This window comes from Cricetulus griseus, chromosome 2 (genome assembly GCF_003668045.3).
Source record: "Cricetulus griseus strain 17A/GY chromosome 2, alternate assembly CriGri-PICRH-1.0, whole genome shotgun sequence".
Taxonomy (NCBI): domain Eukaryota; kingdom Metazoa; phylum Chordata; class Mammalia; order Rodentia; family Cricetidae; genus Cricetulus; species Cricetulus griseus.
This window is the reverse complement of record NC_048595.1, coordinates 311,910,451-311,930,468: the sequence shown is the minus strand read 5'-3', so window position 1 is coordinate 311,930,468 and position 20,018 is coordinate 311,910,451. Positions and strand designations below refer to the sequence as shown.

Here is a 20,018-nt window from a genome sequence, read left to right as displayed (position 1 = left end):
TACAAAAGAGATTGAAGAATTGATGAAAGTGTTTGTGCTCCTGAGGTGAACAGCAAGCTTGAACAAAAAGATATTGGTAGAGGGCCATAGCAAGAGGACACTTTGTCTTAACAGAAGGAAAGAGGTGAGATTTCCGTCAGGACTGTTAATTTATATGTTTTAGCAAGATGAGGAATTGTATCTGGTATTTTTAATTTTCTTAGTTTTTTTCCCCCTCTTTCTTTTTCTGAGACAGGATCTCATGTAGCTTAGGCTGTCCTGGAACCCCCTATGAAGCCAAGGATGGCCTTGAACTCCTGATCCTCCTACCTCCGTCCTCTTGAGTGCTGGGATTTGCAGATGTGCACCACTACGTTTGGCTTTTCTTAGAAAAATTTTAATATGAGCTTATCTGCAAGAGAAAGTAAGTTTAGGGGCCTTGAAGAAGGCAGTAAGCATTTTGGAATGGTATAGTGAAAAATGGGAACAGTATCTAAGCAGAGACAGAAGAGTAAAGGCTGAATGATGCTAAGGACACTAAGCTAGACTAACCCTTACACCAAATATTTGGAAGACTCGACTTTCCAAAAAGCTTTTCAGTTTTGTCTTTTAGTACCTTTGTTTTAATTTTAGAGAGAAAGTAGTGTTTCCATTGCCTAAGGGTGAGGATTTTGCAACACAGACGTTAGAGCCTGAGGGATAAAGTTTCTAAGGTAAAGAGAATGGTTTGGGAGATGCATTCTGGGATGGGTTGGAAGAAAAGGGAGATCTCAAGGGACTCCTAAGTAGGTCTAGAGCAGATACATTAGAGGTGTGGGTGATAAGAAAGTGAGTTGAACATGAAATTGAACCTGAAGAAGTTAGTATCAGGACTAGAACACATGGCCATGAGAGTATACCAATGAAAAACAGTGAAAGAATTTAAGAAGGGGAGTATATTGTGATGTGTGGCTTTCTTCAGATAAGGGTATTCCCTATCTTATCATCCTGTGGTATCGGTGAGAGTTGGGGTGGAGAGAGATATTAACCACAACATTAATCTAAACAAGGGAAATCAGCAGATGGCAGCCTCATTTGAAGAAGCCAGGGTTCAGAGCACGTTATAACAATGGACTGGAGGGTGGTTTGTGTGAATATAGAAGACGGGGACTCTCTAAAACCTGTTGTTGTGGCACTCATCAAGACCACTAGAAGTAGAGCAAACTTATTGAAAGAGACCTATAGCAAATATTTTAGAATATGTCATGTGTATATGGTTTCTGCTTTGTATTTATTTTGCATATTCTTATTCACTTGTGATTGTGACTCTTAGAAGTATAAAAATTATTCACAGTCCACATAAAAGCACAGTGACAAAAGGGTTTTAATTTGCCGAGCTGTAATTATACTCATATGAATTACCTGACTTTTTCTCTCATTTAAGTCTCAAGTCATTCTTTGTGTGTAAGTAACAATAGCTTTGTTTTGTTTTTGTTTTCTTTTGTGGTGCATTCAAGTTGAGTCAGCAGATACTAGAGTTGTTTGAAACTTGTCAGCAGCAGATGAGTGACTTGAAGAAGAAAGAACTCTGTAGAGCCCAGCTGCAGAGAGAGATACAGCTGCTGTTCCCACGTACGTCTGCCTGCTGTGCATGCATTTGCTTTCTGTATGTTCCTGTTTACAGAAGCACATTTCTTACTGTTTTCTTTTGCTCCTCTAGAAAGCAGACTTTTTTTGGTTGGATCATCTTTAAATGGATTTGGTGCCCGGAGCAGTGATGGTGATTTATGCTTAGTAGTTAAAGAAGAACCAGTAAGTTATTAGACATTATTCCAAACCCATTCTCTTGTTGTATCAGTCAAGGAATAGAACCTGAATGATTTTAATTAATTATTTGAGTTTTCTGTTTACTCTAGCTCCACATCCCTGCCTCATACATGTAGGCACCAGTATGGTATACATAAGAGCAGCTCTAGTAGTCCTGAACTGTTGAAGTAAGCTAGCTTTGAAGTGTGTGATTTTTAGTGTTGCCCCCTATTATGAAATGCCACTGGGTGGGTTGAGTGTTTACAGGGTGCAGTAAAGCAAAACATACAGCAGTATTATCTTCTTGATACATTTTATTCCCATTTGAATTCTCAGTGATTCCCTTTTTAATTATTTTTTTCCCCTTTGAAAATACTGAGGACTTTGAAGTTTTGTTTTGTTTGTTTTTGAAATGTAATGTAAAGTAAGACTATTGTGATTTATTATATTTAACATTTTTTCTAAGATACTTTATGGTTTTATTTTTATTTAACAATCAAATTGTGTTGTTTAGAATTATATTTATTTGGACTTCCTGTTAACTGATCTTTTGAATATATCTTAGTATTATAGTGGTATTCAGTAAACTTACTCAATGCAGCCTTTTGTAGTTGTTGATGTGTATTTAAAACTACCCAACTTTTTGATTAAATTGAGTATACTTTAATATTTTATACTACGCTTTATAGTCTTAAAAATGCAAAACAAGCGAGGCATGGTGGGGCACGCCTTTTTTAGTCCAAGCACTCGGGAGGCAGAGGCAGTTGGATCTCTGTGAATTCAAGGCCAGCCTGGTCTACAATGAGAGTTCCAAAACAGCCTGGGCTACAAAGAAAAACCCTGTCTTGAAAAGCCAAAACCAAAAAAAAAAAAAAAAAAAGACAAAACAAAATCTTTTGAATTATAATGATAATTTTATTCTCCTGGTTGTTGTAAAAGAGAAACAGGTTTATTCCAGGAAAGAATGTGCTGTTTTTTTGTGTTTTGAGATAATATAAAGGAAGGAAAGGGGGAAAGAAACAAGCAGACCAAAGAACTCCTTAATTGTCAGCATAATGGAGATTGCAAGCCTTGCAGCTAGACTACACTCAGGCTTGTTTACTAGCTCTGTGGTCTTATCACATGCTTAAGACATGTTGCCACAGCTTACACTCAAATTGACTCTACATTGTACGTAATTCATATGCACTTTACATTCTTGCTAAAGAAATAAAACATGTTGCAAAGTTAATGTTTCTTTTTAAATTTTGTTGGAGGAATTTTTTTTTAACACCATTTATACAAAAGAAAAAAATGACATGGTTGTTTTCAATAAGATCATTTGATTCTGAAATGAAGATCTGAAAGATAGCTTTGAGATTTGTCTTTTTCTGTAGTGTATATTTTGAAAAGTTACTTGAAAGAAAAATATGTATTGTGTTTTGCTGTTGTGTTACTTTAAAAATAATCAACCACTGAGCTAAGAAAAAAATAATGAAAAAACATCTTAACTTTTCAGTGTTTTTTTCAGGTCAATCAGAAGACTGAAGCACGCCATATACTCACCTTAGTCTATAAGCACTTCTGTACTAGACTGTGTAAGTCTCACATGCCTCTGACATAACTAGTATTTCAAATGTTGGTCACTTAACATTTCTGGTAAGAATTATTTATTTTTCTGATGAGAATAGATATAATGTGGATTGTTTTCTTCTAACTAAATTCTTTTGAACTTTTTCTTTTTAAGATAGGATCTTGCTATATATAAATATATGTAGCCAAGGCTGGCCTTGAACTTGTGATCCTCTTGCCTCTGCTTCCTGAGTTCTGGGATGAAAGATGTGTTACTATCATATCAATCTTCTCTTAGGTTTTACTTACGTTTAACTTTTGGTTAAAAAGCATGATTTAGCAAATTATTATTGAACTTACTTGAAAAATATTCTATTGCATACATTTTGAGATTTGAAGGTGTATAAGCTTCCCTTCTTTCTCTCAAAAGGTTATAGGCCTTTAGGAAAATGACATGAATGAACAGCTAGCTGTAAGGCAAGTTTCTGAGAGTCAAAACATGATGCATATAGTCTTATAGGTGTAAGAGTTACAGCTCTGCAGGGAAAGGTATCCTAGCAGTTGGGAGCTAAGGAATACCACAAAGTTCGCTGCTTATTGGGTAGAACACAGGAGGGTAGCTACTTCTGCTTGGGAGAGAAGCAGCAGAGATCTGAGTGGGAGGCAGGCTTTATGTAGGGTTTCTTGGACAAGTCACATGTTTCCTTTAAGATTACCTGTCTGTAAATTTTTAACCACCAACCCCAGTGTTACAAATTTTAAGTTAAACAGATTTTTAATCATACCCAATATACTTGCAAATTTTGAGGTACAGAAAGTTTACACAGTAGTCCTACAAATATAGAGATAAGGTTTATACCTTAATGAAAGTTTTAAAAAGTTAAACCAAAACCAAGAGTGTGACATGAGTAGCAGTAGTCCTCTTTGGGAATAGTCTGTCCCTTTGCTTTTTGTGTCACATAGTCAGGTGGCTTGCCTGATATAGATATTTTAGAGGAAACCTTTAAACAAGCATACTTGGGTCTAGAGGAGAGCATGTCTTAATATGTAAAGTGCCTACTATATAAACTCTAGGACCTGAGTTCAGATCTCTAGCACTCATGTAAAAAATAGTGGGTGTGGTAGTTTATATGTATAACCCCAGCACTAAGGGCCAAGGGTGGGCCAGAGATGGGCATCCTGGCTCTGACCATCCATTCTATCCAGTAATTGAGCATCAGGTTCATTGAGTTTTTAGCTCAAGAAATAAGTTGGAGAAAGAGGAAGATACTGGATTTTGACCTCTGGACACATGGACACACATGCATGTTTACTTACATATATACATGGAGGAAAACATGAAACTTTATTGTCCCTACCAAAAACCCTAACAACAAAGTTTTCAGCTTTTAAAAAAGAAAATCTGGTATTGTCTTTTCCGATAGTTAAACATTTAGAATATTGCTCCCGTGATAAATAATGGTTTGCAGATTTTTAAAAGTGATTTCTCTTTTGTTTGTGCTTATGTGTCTGTGTGTGGGTGTGTGTACAGTGCAGGTGCTGTGGAGACCAGAAAAGGGTGTTGGGTCCTCTGGAGCTGGAGCTGCAGGGTTAGGAGCTGCCCTACATGGGTGGGGGTCTGAACTCAAGTCCTCTGGAAGAGTAGTATGTGCTCTGAACCACTGAGGGATCTTTCCAGTTTTAATTCTTTCTATAAGTTCCTAATTTTCTGCAATTTACATATATTATTTTCTACAATACATTTTTATACCTTTGATGAAACTAAAAATATGTGTTTTGTCTTACCAAGTTGCAAGCCTTTGCATATTACAACAGATTTCTATGGCTACTATTTCTTACTGTGAGTCATACCAGAATTTAGCTATTTCCTTACTTTTAGCTATTTTTTCACTCAGTTGTTGTAAAGAATGTCTTTATAGATACTACTATATACCAGATTGTAGTTTTGAAAACAAAAACCTTAAAGCCTTTTAAATAGTATCTGACTTGACCTTTAGAGGGACTTGCTGTCTGTCTTTCCTTCTTTACCTTCCCTTCACTTTCATTCCTCTCTCTCCCTCCTTCCCTCCTCTCTTATTCTTGACTTTCTTTTTCAAGGACAGCATGTTTTTAAGTTGGTTTTATTTTATAAAATACTACTTTAAAAACTGTGCATTAGAATATTATGAGTGGGAAAACATTGGTAGATATTCACATTATCTTTTCTCCTTCAGCTGGCTACATTGAAAGACCTCAGCTGATTCGTGCAAAAGTGCCAATTGTGAAGTTCAGGGATAAAGTCAGGTAAATAATTATCAATCCCTCTTTTTTTTTTAGGTGCTTTAGATTAACTTTGGATAGTTATCTAGTGTGGAGAGCCAAGAAATCAGGTTTATAGCATAGTAGCTTATCTTCAAGGTTTTAGAAATAATTTTTTTTGGAGACAGTCTCATGAATCAGGCTGGCTGTGAATTTGTTATATAGCTGAGGACAGCTCTGAACTTTGGATTCTTCTGCTTACGCTTCTTAAGTGTTGGGATTGTACTTGTGTGCCACTACACCCATTGTCTTTTAAATTATTTTTTTATTTAATCTAGGCAGTCTTCATTCTTAACTAAATATATCTACTCTGCTTGAATTTTGAGTATTTGGGACTATTCAATGTAAAACGTTATAAAATGGCCTTCTTGTAGTCCAGCATGATGGCACACACTTACAAGTCAATTTCTCTGAGTTAGAGGCCAGCTTGGTCTATACCAGTGGTCCTCAACCTTCCTAGTGCTGTGACCCTTTAATATAGTTCCTCTTGATGTGGCGAGCCCCAATGATAAATTTTTTTCATTGCTACTTCATAACTGCAATTTTGCTACTGTTATGAATTATAATGTAATATCTTATATGCAGATGGTCTTAGGTGATCACAAAGGGTTTGTGACTTATAGGTTGAGAACTTCTGGTCTGTACAGTGAGATCCAGGCCATTCAGGGTGATATAGTGAGGACCATGTTTAAAATTGAAAAGATTTCATGTCTTTGGGACAAATAATTCTTTTCCCAAAGCATATCTTCTTTGATAAAATTCAGTGTGTATTTATATCCAAGGGGTTTGTTCTAATTTTAAGTGTCACCAAACAAATTTTGTGTCACTTCGAGAAAGATACAGAGTACAGGGAATAATATATACAAAAGCTATAAAAACACTTAATTCAATTTCAAAATTTTAGTTTTTTATATTCTCCTTGCCTGGGTTCTGATTTCTTAAGATTATTGCATTAGAATCTCTTGCAAATATTTATAGATAAGAATGTAAATGGTATAATCAAGTGTTACATTCCTGGCCCTGGGAGTTGGAGACTGAATGGATGATGAGTTAAAGTACAATGTGGCCTACTACTTACTAATGTCTGTCTCAAAACAAATGAACATACAAGCAGAAGTAAGAAAAGTTAAGTGTAGATTGATATTTAGTTTGTTGTAAAGATTTATAAACTTTTTTGTAAACATAGGATTGTGATAAAGCACTTTTATTTTTCTTGCTGTTTATAGTGGTAATACTAAAATTATATGCATGTGCATATACAGAATTGAGCTTTCTTATTTATGGATTTTACATGTAAGAATTGTTTCTTTATAAAAGTTTTTCTTCTCTCTTTCTGTATTCAAGATGTGGCAAAAATTGGGGCTAGTTTAATATCTGTGTTCCCAAGTAAGGTTGAATAACGTGACATTCTGCCTTCTTGTTTAGCTTTCTCATACTGCAGACAAATGCCCTTTGTCATAGTCTGGTTAGTACTTTTTCACTGTTTACAGTGGTCTTAAACTTAGTTTTCTAGTAGCTCATGAGAAACCTGTGATATGTCCTATGGAGGAAACATGATAAATGGATATTCAATTCATATTTTTGGAAAATTATTTTTCTGTTAGTGCTGGAGAATGTTTGCATAGGCGTTAGGTACAAAAGCTACTGCTGACATGTTTCTTTAGCCCCTTTTCAAAAGATCAAATTCTATAGGTCTCTACTTACATGGTTTTGTTGAGTTATGCAAAGGATATATAAATTGGCTTTGGTGTTCCATACACAAAGATTGCAATTGTCAGCACAAGTTTCCCAAAGCCAGCTGCTTATATCTCAGCAGCACTAACACCACTATCTACTTACTATGAATAGAAATGAAGGGATGCTTGTAAGATTCTTCTTGGCTTCCCCCAACAGGAAAAACATAAGGTAAAGTTCGGATTTTGTAATAATACATAGAAAAGAATTATTTTAGTTAATTAATTGATGGACTTTTGGAGATTTTTAATTTTTTTGAGATAAGATCTCACATATGGCTCAGACTGATCTCAGATTTTTAATTCTGCCTTGGCTTCCCAAGTGTTAGGTTAGAGGCCTGCATTATCGTAGTAAACCTGGCATTTTATTTTTGATAATATTTTTTTGTGGGGGGCATTTATTTAGTGTGTGTGTAGCCATGCATGCATGTGTAGCATACTATGGTGTATTTGCAAAGGGTACTTTTCAGTTTTCTTCTTCCATCATGTGGGTCTTAGGGATTGAATTACATTGTCAGTCTTGGCTGTGAGCACCTTTAGTTGCTGAATCATCTTGCCTACCCTTTTGGTATTCTTTTCATTAGAAAAATGTAGTATTCAAAGAAATTAGACCCAATAGAATATGAGTATAAATGTAACTAATTTATATAAAGTAATTCTTCCTTGTTTATAGATTCTAATAATTGCCCTGTTTTCTGAGTTGTGAGTTGGGTATCTTTGCTTCAAAGAAGCATCCCATAGGTGATGTTTTGAATATTGCATCACTTCCCAGATCATTAGTCCCTGCATTTGACATAGAATTTTCTAGCCATTTTAGAGGGAATATGATATATAGATACAGCTCTGTTTTTTTTTGTTTGTTTGTTTGTTTGTTTTTAACTTGCTTTTGTATTTGGCTTTTTGTATTGTTTGGCAAACTTGTGCTTTGAGAACATATTCCTTACACAAGAATATTTTGGTCATGTGATTTTATTTATCTAGAAAACATTACAAGATTTAAAACTTTATTAGGAGTAATTAGAAACATCAGTATATTATGGATATTTTAAATAGTAATCCTAGTTTATATTTTTAATACACACCAAACAACTTTAAATGATACACTATATATATATTCTTCTTTAGTGACTCATTTTAAAAACACAGTCTATGGCTTTCAGTCCATGTTTCATCAGTGGATGGATTGTAATCAATTTGGTTAATAGATAGAATGAATCTTTGTTCTTGTGCTAAAGTGTGTTTTCCTTTGTTCTTTTAAATAGTTGTGTGGAATTTGACTTAAATGTAAACAATACCGTTGGAATTAGAAACACATTCCTTCTCAGAACTTATGCCTACCGTAAGTTTTTGTTCCTTTTTAAATAACCATCAGCTTCTGTTTTTCCTGTATTCTCTATGGCCTTTCAACTATGTTTACAGTAAATAGCAATACCTATTACTTTTGTGTGGCATCTTAATTTTTTGGATAATATGTTACTATAGTAAAATCATGTTACTATAGTTATAGATGAATTAAATGTTTTTAAGTGACTGATGGTTTGTTTAAAGGTATCAAGGCAAGCTTATAAGTAACACATTGAAAGTGAGCTCTACCTTTAGTGTGGAGGGAAGCAGTACTTCTTACTGGCATAGAATTAGGAAAGTACATACATTTTCAAAGAAACTGGATACCATTTTAAAGTGTTGATTTTACTTCCAGTTGAAAATCGAGTTCGTCCATTAGTTCTGGTGATTAAGAAATGGGCAAGTCACCATGAAATAAATGATGCCAGTCGTGGTACTTTGAGCAGCTATAGTCTTGTATTGATGGTTTTGCACTACTTACAAAGTAAGTATTATATGAGTTTTTTCACTTTTAAAACTGAAGTTCAAATAAACCTCATTGTAGTATCTTTTTTGCTCATCTCCAGTTTGCATTGTTTTTAAAAGTTCTCTTTCAGGGAGAAGAAACTGGTTGCCAGGTAAAATAAATGGAAAAAGTTATTTAAATAAAAAATTTTTAAAAAGTTCTCTTTCTAAAGGCCTATACAACTTTTTGTCCTGTTTTGTTGCCTTGAACTAATATTTCAGAAATTTTATTCTCTGAAAAATATTGTGAAGTTTTAATATGTTTTTATCTTTTGATAGTTTTCTTATGTGCACTTTTATATTTATTGTTGATCCACTGTCTTACAACAGATGAGTCCTCAGAAAGACTATTTTTTTTATTTGAGCCATGTGTTATAGCTCTGAGGGAAAGGTGTCTTTAAAGTGTTACCAGCACTGAAAAGAAAGTTATCCTGCCAGTTGGGAGCTAAGGAATGCCACAAAGTCACATTGCACAACAAACCTTACACAAGAAATTTATTGGGAAAAACAAAGGAGGGTAGCTGCCTCTGCTTGGGAAACAGAGAACTGAACAAAGGGTAGATATTATATAGGGCTTCTTAGGGGTAGAGTTTTCCAGTGTGGTCTGGGATTGGTGGGGTTTTGTGGCCTGCTCTTGGGGAGAGCTCAGGGATTGATGGGATTTTATGACCTGATCTTAGGCAGAGCTTCAGGCCTGGTGGTTGGAGGTCCTCAGGGGTGGGGCCTTGAGTGGCTTATGAAAAAGAAATTAAATGATATTCTTGTTGGGCAAGAAGTTTATAACCAATCCCGTTTGGCCTCTTCTTCTCAATTAGGTTTTATGTTTGCTAGGCTGTTCTGTCAGATTGGCCACTAGGACCTGAGGGTAACCTGGCTGATACATCTGTTTCCCTGTTGTTGTTGGTTCATTTAGATAGTGTGGCTAGCTACTCTCTCTTCTTGTGCTCCTTCATGTGTATTTCTTTTAGAACTTCAGTCTCAGAAGACTTTTTCTGAAAGAGGAGGACCATTCTTGCTCAAGGATATGTAAAAAGCACTGGTCCCAATGAAACTTCAACACAGCTCTCAAATTCCAGATTGGTCTCCAGATTTTAAGTAATTTAAATAGTTAACATTGTCTATGAGGTCACTCTGATAAAGCCATACATTTGTTCTGTGCTTAGTGGCAAATTAAGTGACCACTTACAATTTTTGCCCTTTCATAATGTAGCTATACAAACTTACAGTAGTGAAGATTCCCCAGAAATGTAGCTCAGATTGAGGAGCTCAGGATGGAACCTTTACTTTTGTATTTAATGTTTCATATACACAATCCAATAAATAGTATACTTTATGTATTTTACTCAGCTAGATGCTAAGAGAAGTTAAAGAGAAAAGTAAAGATTTATAGTTTTCCCAACTATATTAATTACTGAGTAGCACACTTAATTATAAACAACTTCATAAAATACATGTGGTGGTACATTCCTATAATTCTAGCACTTGGGTGGCTTAGGAAAGAAGATTGTGATCTGGGTTTTATAGCCAGATCTTGTCTCAAAAATAAAAACAAATAGCACCATAAGCATTGTTAATAACTGTTACAGCTGGTGGGTTACTGACAAAATGTTACCTTTTGTCACCATACTGTGATTTGCTTGTGTGAGGGATGTTACTGACAGATCATTATCAGTATCACGTGGTCTTAACCAACTGTTCCAGTATAGTGATTTAGAAAAAGTTTTATTGTGTTACTTGGTGCTTTCTGCATTTAGATTTTGAAAGAGGTAACAGTTTATATATTTTGACTTGAGGTTTTTTTCCCAGAAATTTAGCCTAAGACAAATGATCAACAGATTTACATATAAAACTTAGTATTTATTGAAATAATAAAAGAAGGAATCTGAACTTTCACGAATGGAATCGTTAAATTAAGTATGGTTATCATAATATGAAAACTATAGTCAACACTATCATGTTTAAGATTTGTTTTTAAAGATACATACTCTTGACATATGTCTTATCCAACATAATACCAATAATTTTATTTAAATAATAACTATGTTCATATATAAATTCATATGTGCACAAATACTAGAAAGGTATGTGCCAAAATTTTGCCAATTTTTAGTAGAAAATTAGGACTTCTATCTAATATTTACTGTATATAATGTGTTTTCTACATTAAGCAAGAGAGTCATCTTCATTTGAACATAGAATTCAAAAGAATTTTTTCGAGTTTTACAAAGACTTAAAATTGTTTAAGTACATCATTTTCTAGATGAGTCATCAGACAGGCTTTATATTGTGCTCTCGTTAAAGCGTCTTAAGCTGATCACAAATGGTGTTTATTGCTGATTTGTCTTGGTTAGATATTGATTTGATGATTGGTTCGCTCGTTTAAGATTATTTGGAATGTGAAGTGTGTAGTTTTTAATCTATTCTGTTTATCATTGTCACTAATCACTTTTTCCAACTTTCCAGTTGTATCATCTCTTAGATAAATATTTTGGGACTGCTATTGTCTTTTGCATCACAATTCATTTTTATTAAAAACTCAAAGGATTTCTTACATATATTATAAAGAGCAATATAGAAATCTTAGTATCATCCAGAGTTGAATCATTTTAATTTTGGTAGTAATTCAAAAATTATTTTTACTGTCTCACATGCATGCATGAGTATCTCTGATACATGCCTTGTCCCCTTTACTGATCACATTAAAATTTTAATTGGTAGACTGGTTTATTAAAAAATGTACTTTAAGCAGAGGCGCTTTAAGATGATTTGTAAAACAAATTGAAAATTCATCAAAAATTAAAATTATGCTAGAATAATGAAATTATTTTAAGGTTTGATTTCTTACTGAAAGTGGCTTTGCTTAATGATACTATTATCAGCTATTTGTAGGTAAAAACAGTTATATGATGTATTACTTTATTGGCCAACTTAAGCTAATCCACTACTGCCTCTCCATCCCAAATTATTGATGAGATAGGTAATTTGTTTTCTTTGTTGTTATCTCCTTTTTGATAAGGAAAATGGCCTGCAAGAGACTGAAGGTTTATTTGAGTGGTTCAGCATTGGCACAGACTAGTTTTTGTGATATTGATGACATTATTTTATCTCTTTGACCTTCATATTCTTAGCTACAATATAAGTTGTTGGATAAGTGACTGTTATTTAACTTTCTAAGTGTTCTAATACATATTTTTTCTGCCATGAAGGAAACAGTTCTGAATATTGAAAGATTAAAAAAACCATAGCATTTCTTACATATGTTAGAAATCAGTAATAGACTACACATGTTTCAATAAATGGCTGATCAAAGTGTAAGAAGAAAAAATACTGAGAATAGATTCTAAAGACAATCTAAGACTATGAGATACTGAGTTAAAATCATCAGTTGGGTAGAAATAACAATGTCTGATCAGCTAGCATGTTCCTGGGACCAAACTTCCCAAAATTTATTTTTAAATTGTAGTGCATTTTCAAAAAACAATTACATACTTCCAACATAGAGTGACACAAAATATATGTATTACTATTCCAAAAGGAGGAATGGAGACATAGTGAGGAAATACTGGATCAAAGCAAGGACAAACTGGACTGGAACCCAGCAGGGCAAACTCCAAACCCTTAACTATGTTTCTGATGTCAAGGGGCTTACATGCCTCTGCCCTTCTTTCTTTGCTGCCTGACATGTACATCTGTCTCTTGGGCTGGTTATATTCCTGATGTGTAGTTTCCCTTGGCAGTGCCTCTTGATTCTGGTTTCTCCAGAATCTCAGGGTCTTCAGTGCTGCACCCCTGTCTTCACGTTGCTTGCTTTGTGAGTGGCCTCTCTAGGTCTCCATGCAGGGACATGCTTGGTTTTAGTGGCTCAGCTTAACTGCTTTTACTCATGCATCCTTCCTGATTCTAAAGCCAGGACTATGTAGACAACACTGCCAAATTTGACTGCCTGCTTGGCGTGGAGCCAGGTTCTCTTGAATCACATTTGTAGTTTTCCTTTGTTGTTAGTTTTTAGGAGCAGAAAATTCCTTAGGTCTTTCCTTTTTATAAGTTGTAAATTTAGCTGGTTGGGGTCTTGCCCTGAGGGCACCCTTCCATATCAAGCCTCTCTTTGATCTTTTCATCTCATTCAGCATAGCCTTAGCTCCAACACTAACTTTCCTGGTGCTCATTTTCCCTTCAACTGTATATTTTGTATTTCTTTTTTCTCCAAATGTTCTTTTTCATTATAGAACTGCATGAGAGTGATAATTGATAACCATATCAGAACCAATATTAGGCTGTTTTGAAATCTCTGTCAAAGAAATTAGCCTGTTACTTTACTAGTTAGTCTCAAGAGAATTCATAGGACAAGAAACAGCAGTCACATTCTTTGCCAAAAGACAAGAATGGTTTCTAGCCTAGTTGCTAATACTGTTCAGCTCTGAAACCTCCTGGGCCTTCACCATTAGCATAGCTCTCATCGATACTGTCTTCCAAGATCCTGCTAGGATGGTTCATTAAAATAAATCTACTTAGAACATTAAACGACTTTCCCGGATCTAAGTCCCAAATCCATATTCTTCCCAAAAAACCCATATTCCCAGGTCTGTCACATCAATAGCTCACCCCTTGGCACCAGTTTCTGTCTTAGTTACTTTTCTGTTGCAATGACAAAAGCCCATAACCAAGGTAATTTATAAAAGAAAGCAATTAATTGGACTTCTGGTTTCAGAGGTAGTGGAGCAAAAGTTTGGCAGCAAGAACACATACACACAAAAGCCCACTCCTGTGGCATACCCCTTCCAACAAGAGCATACTTCCCAGTCCTTCCCAAATAGTTCCAATGAGTGGGGACAAATTCAAACATAGAAGTCTTTAGAGACCATTCTCACTCAAACCACCATGACATCTTTGCTTCCAAACTTTCTAAATTCCTAAGTTTTAATCTTCTTTTGTTTTTGAATGACTCTGAGCCTAGTGGTTGGTAGTTTTCATCCTTGTCATTCCAAATAATGGTTCTAGAATGTGATAAAAAATTTTCTGTGAATTTATTGTCTTCATCTTTTGCTTTGTGAGTGGTCTCACAAATTTTAATTTGGTGAAGTATTTAATGGAAGGAATTTTAAGTAAATTAATTCCTGGTAAGAGAGTCACAATTTTACTTCTGAATTATAATGAAATTTATCAGAAAGCATTAAAAGTGTTGTAAAAATATAGACATTTAGAATTCAAGTGTGTGGGCTTGAGTTACTTGGAGGGTCTTGTAGAATGATAAATGTCTGAATTCCTTTGGAGAAAGTATATGTGACTGGATGTGAATATATCGTTACACATAAGGGTGATTTGGTAAGTAGTAAATTAATATTTTTCTTTATAATTCCATTCATATTCTGCACATGTTCATATGCAAAAATTTATTTAACTGAAGTTTTCAAGTTAGTAATGAAGCATACAAAAGGGGAATTGAAATATATTCATCCTATTCTATAGTACATTTTAGAAATAAGAGTTGGAGGCCATATAAGTTAGCTATAATATTTAATTACATATTTGTAAATATAGTACAGAAATCATTTAAATTTTTCCCTAGCTAGCAACGTATTAGGTATTCTTTGTTACTGAGCTTCAATTATATATAGATCCTATTCTTAATTACAAACTTTATCATATATTTCTGTATTTGGTGGCTAATATAAAAGACATCTTGGAATTAAAGTGCTTGTATTTTATCATACTCCACATAATTTAGAGTTATATTGTAAATTACAGGTATCTTGTCTTTTACATTTATAATGATGTGAGATTATTGTTTATGCATTTATTGAGATTAGGCTTGCTTAAAAAAGAACCATTGAATTGTGAATTTACTGGAGATGTTGCTCTATTGGTAGTGTCTTTTTCCTCGCATGTGTGAAGCCATAAGCTTTATTCCCAGCACTGCAGAACAGGGACGTGTTGGTGCACTTCTGTGATTGTAGCACTTGGGAGGTGGAGGTCTGAAGACCCAAAATTCAAGGTCATCCTCAGCTAAATAGTGAGTTTGAGGCCAGCCTGGCTTATGTGAGGCCTTGCCTAAAAGGAAGAAAAGAAATTTAATTTTAAATGAGAGCAACAGGATGATTCCCTTATGATATTTTGTTGATATTTCTAGGATGACTGTGCAAATCTCCTGGTTTAGATTTCTAATCTTTACTGAGGTGTTCTTTAAGCTATGTTATGAAGTTGAAGGTGACTTCAGTTTTGATTTTTAACTAGCTCAATTTTCTTTTCATAATTTTAGTATTGCCTATTAATAGAAATTAAATGGACAGTAATGGACTGTTATCTAATGATAGAAGAACATTGAATTGATGGTATAGGAACACTGAAAATTAGATGTTTTGGTAGTCATCTTAATGTCCATTCAAAATCTGTAGAAGGATTCTGTCTTACCTATTTTATTTGTGTTTGATGTTTAATTGAATGACTTGTGTACCGTTATTGGTAGATTTCTACTTTAAAACCTTGTAGGAAACATTGATTTATATAGGAAGATACAGAGTTCATTAACAAAACGTTAGATTGTCAATTTAAATGAATTTAAAATTTTAGGAACTATATGTCATGAAATATGTGAAAATTTTAATTTTAGTATCCACCCTTGTGGTCTCATACCTGGGGTGTAGCTGACAACATTTTCATTGTAATATGAACCATGTGAATCACAGAAGCTTTAAACTTTTTCTTTTTATAGCCCTACCTGAACCCATCCTTCCATCCCTCCAAAAAATTTACCCAGTAAGTGTTTCTTATGAATTTATTATAATGTGTATTATGTTAATTTTATGTAGAATTATTATATACAGTATTAATGTGAATATAAAAGTTATAATGCTAAATACATAACATTTTCTATATAGACTGAAGCGTTTGGCCTCTAAAACATTTAAATATTTGTTCACTTATTCAGAAAGTTCTGGTACTTTTTGGTTATTGGTATATAATCCAGTCAGTTATGTTGATGTTTGAATTTTTCTTGCATGATATGCATGATTATCACTATGGATTCCATATACTCAGTTGGTCAAGACCCATTTGACCTTACTCCAGTTTTCTTCATACTATTTTATATAATTTTACAGCATTTGTGTTAGTTAATTCTTCAGAAAAATTTTATTGTATTGTATTTGTGTTTGAAAAAAGGGAAAAATTAAGTTGAGCAATTGGGTAATCGTTTCACATTTCACATCGTTTGTTAAGCAGTACTTCAAAAGGTAACAGTAATACACTATCGTGTTTGTGTAATACAAAGATTTCTGATGGAATAAAAAGAAAATGAAGTATGCGTCCTAGCAGAAATTTAGTATATACTATTTGGTTGAACGAAACCCAGATGAAGTCATGTCCATAGTCATAATTTAAAGGTATTTTCATGCTTTTTCATTGTTCTCATATTCCACCTCCCAATTTTTCTTTACTCTGTTGTCAACACTGTTCATGATTTGTTTTAAAATAATAGTTAAGCTGCTTCTCTAGAATGTTTGGCCAACCTTCTGAAACTATATACAAAACTATAAACAAAATATGTTGGCCTGTTTCATACATGTTAGTTTTATGCATTCATAGGCATGTGTTTGTGTGTGTGTGCATGCGCGCGTGCACACACACACACACACACACACACACACACACACACACACATATATATCTCAGACTTGAACAGTTAGCTACATCACAAGCATCTTTCAAAATGAAATGTCATAATAGCAAGACAAGTTAACCAGCTTAACAAGTGACACTGCTTGGGAAGTGACTTGTCACTTAATTGTCACAAACATTTATTATTGAATGTTTTTTCCTTTCACAAATATTTTATACTTTAGCTCATACTGAGTGGTCTAAAATAATGTTTGTATGTTTATTTTATTGTTTCAGCTTTATTTTTTTTTAAGGTCCAGTTTTTGATGTAAAAAGAGTGCCATGTTTCTGCATACAAAGGATCTAGTACTTAAATCTTACAGTCTTGGTTATGATGGTATACATCTGTAACCCATTGTTTGATAGACTAAGCCAGGAGGATTATAAGTTTGAGATTAGCCTAATGTATATCAAAAAATCCTGTCTCAAAAAAATAAAAACTATTTTTTGGTGTATATTGAAAGTACGCCTATGGAAATCTCACTTGCAGTCCTGTGCTATGTAAAGTCCTTTGTACTAATAATAGAGAGGCATCAGTTTAGTGTACTGTGCTTGTGGTAGAAGAGGCAGTAAACACTATTTTTTTGTTTTGTTTTGTTTTCATTTGTTTTTTTCCGAGACAGATTTCTCTGGAGCTTTGGAGCCTGTCCTGGAACTCACTCTATAGACCAGGCTACACCTAGCGTAAACACCCTGGTTTTTACTTCTATGTTTCATTTTTTTCTAATTGTTTTACTTTTGCTTAGTAATAGAGTCCTGATTTCTCATCACATTCATTTTTTTGTGGTTCTATACTCTCCATTTTTCTTCTGCTAATAATCTTATTTCTATGACTGTGATAGGTAAATAAACTTAATATTAACTTAGTTCCACAGCCTTACATGGTATTAAAGTGTACTTGGTAGGGAAAGAACACATAGGTAGTAATCCAGTGTGTGGTAGACAGAAGCAAGAGGAAGCAAGTAGGGCCAGACTGAAACAAAAGACAAAAAACTAATTGTAAAATCCCCCTAGATTAGGAATGGCCTGATTTGCATTCAGGTGTGGTTAGGTTGCCATTTTAACTATTTAAATTATACTATTATATTTGCTGTGAGATTCATGTTTATGTTCATAAGAACTTACTACCCCCTCTTATAGGGTTTGTTTTTATATGAAATCTGTATGCTGTTCAGCAGAGCACTTTTTCAGTGGTCTAGTTGATAGAACAAGCAAATCACCTTATTTCTTACTAATAATAACCATCACTTGCTGAGTGTGCAAAATTTATTTAATCCCAAACAAACATACATGTTTGATTGATGCCTATATCAGTGATGGAAAGGGCTTTCATAATTGATCAAGCCATGGTTCAGAAGCTGGCAATTCCTCCAATATTGTGTGTCCTAGAAGATTACTGTAGCATTCACTAATATAACTAGTTGTGTGTTGCATTTCATTGTATTAGTATATGGCTCCTATTCCTATATGAACTTTTAAAAAGAAAAACATGGCAGATTCTTGACTTACAAATGATTTAAAAGTTTATGTTGATAAAAATTGTTATTTTGCAATTGAATTCATGTCCTCAAGCTAGTGCCTCAGTTCCTGAGGTAAAGTAATTTTGAAAATTGATATATTTCAGTTCACTTGTGATACTGAGTATGATAGAAAAAGAATGAGAGACTATAAGCATACCATTACCTCCAAAAGCTGTATTATAAGAGGGTTAATACTTTAACTTAAGGAAAAGCAGCCTAAATGATAAAGTCTGTGACAAAGTTCAGATGATGGAGTGTGGCTCAAGCTATTTTTGCTGTTATTGGCAGGCAGTTTCAAAAGCACTGTTAGATATTTCTCATGGTTTGCCTTTATATTTATTTTAAGCTGGCATTGATGAAAGACAAATGGGAGATTATATTTCTCCAAAAAGCATTTATTATTTGAAAAATAATCTCTGGAATTAGAAAATCATCACACATTTTCTATTTGAAGCTCAAAATAAGAATATCCTAAAAGTAAGACTTGGTGGACTTTGCTGAGCTCCCGTTGAGGGCCCTACCCTGCCTGGGGAGTAGTGGGTGGATGGGGTTGGGGGGTGGGCTGGGGGTGGGGGAGAAAGTTTGGGGGTGAGGGGAGGGAGAGGGAGAAGGGACTTGAAATAAGCTTGTTCCCTAACTAGAACTAATAAAATAAAATAAAATTAAAAAAAAAAGAATATCCTAAAAGTGTAATGAGGAAACCTTTCTTAAATTAAGAAAAGATTAGCAACAGTAAATGTTAATCTGCAAAATCTACTCACAGGAACTGTGTAATTGGTTGAATTGCTTTCCCGTTGATTGTAGTGTGTAATTTTGAGGCAGCTTTTCCCTTTGATTTTGTAGTACTCTTTGTGCTAACGTATTAACTTAAGTTCTTTACCTGCTTAACAATTTAGAGTAATGTATATTTTTTCTAAGTCAGAGAATCTTTCCATAGTTGAATTATTACCCTAAGAAGCTGAAGATTTCTGCAGATGAATTTAATTCCTATTTGCTTGTAGCTTCTTTTAGGTGTGATGTGTCCTTTTAAGTTTCACTTTCTCCTTTAGTTTTTTTCTGTCAGCACGTGACTCTTACATAAATAGTCATACCAAAAGGAACAATAGAAGTAAGACTGGCCATATTGTTGTTCCAGGTCATTCAGTATTTTAATACAGTGGGTGGGTCTCATGTCTCTTTAGTTTAATCTTAAAGTTGCTGATCTTTTTCTTTAGATTACTGAAAAAGAATTGAAAATAATGGCAAGTCAAACACTAAAACTAAAAAATGTGTGTTCTGTTTTGAATCAGGTGTTTATAGTGATACATGGTAGGAGTCAAAATTAGTACAAAGTTTTCAGAGCAGGAGTTTTTTATCGGGGGCTTGTTTTTCTTTATAGTTGACAAAAAATAATTATACCTACCACCTTTATTACATTTGTTTTTCAGTTCTAAATGATGTTGCCCTAAGTCCATCTTTTTACCTATAAAGTGGAAGATACAGTGGGGTAGAGATGATACATTTGCTCTTTCTTCTCCTTGAATCTATTGTAAAATAGAGTTGCTTTTCTGTCTTCCCATATTTCCCATCTTCAGCTAGACAACTAAGAGAGGTTTGAGTTTAGTGATTCAAGCACCTTCCTAGTATGCACAAGGCCCTGATTTGTACCTTA

General features: G+C 34.1%; 1 protein-coding gene across 7 annotated transcripts in view; it reads left to right on the top strand.

Annotated features, from left to right (window-relative positions):
• Positions 1 to 20,018, top strand: part of Tent2 (terminal nucleotidyltransferase 2) — a 48,955-nt gene that overhangs the window by 18,598 nt on the left and 10,339 nt on the right. For 4 of the 7 annotated variants that reach the window (XM_027401726.2, XM_027401729.2, XM_027401728.2 and 1 more), the window contains 7 exons: positions 1,476 to 1,590; positions 1,679 to 1,770; positions 3,263 to 3,341; positions 5,529 to 5,598; positions 8,609 to 8,685; positions 9,046 to 9,174; positions 15,904 to 15,947. In XM_027401726.2, the coding sequence (XP_027257527.1) occupies positions 1,476 to 1,590; positions 1,679 to 1,770; positions 3,263 to 3,341; positions 5,529 to 5,598; positions 8,609 to 8,685; positions 9,046 to 9,174; positions 15,904 to 15,947 (606 nt within the window). Of the gene's footprint in view, positions 1 to 261; positions 404 to 612; positions 693 to 1,475; positions 1,591 to 1,678; positions 1,771 to 3,262; positions 3,342 to 5,528; positions 5,599 to 8,608; positions 8,686 to 9,045; positions 9,175 to 15,903; positions 15,948 to 20,018 lie in introns of those variants that run through there. The other 3 variants (XM_035440497.1, XM_027401731.2, XM_027401727.2) reach the window with 3 other exon arrangements.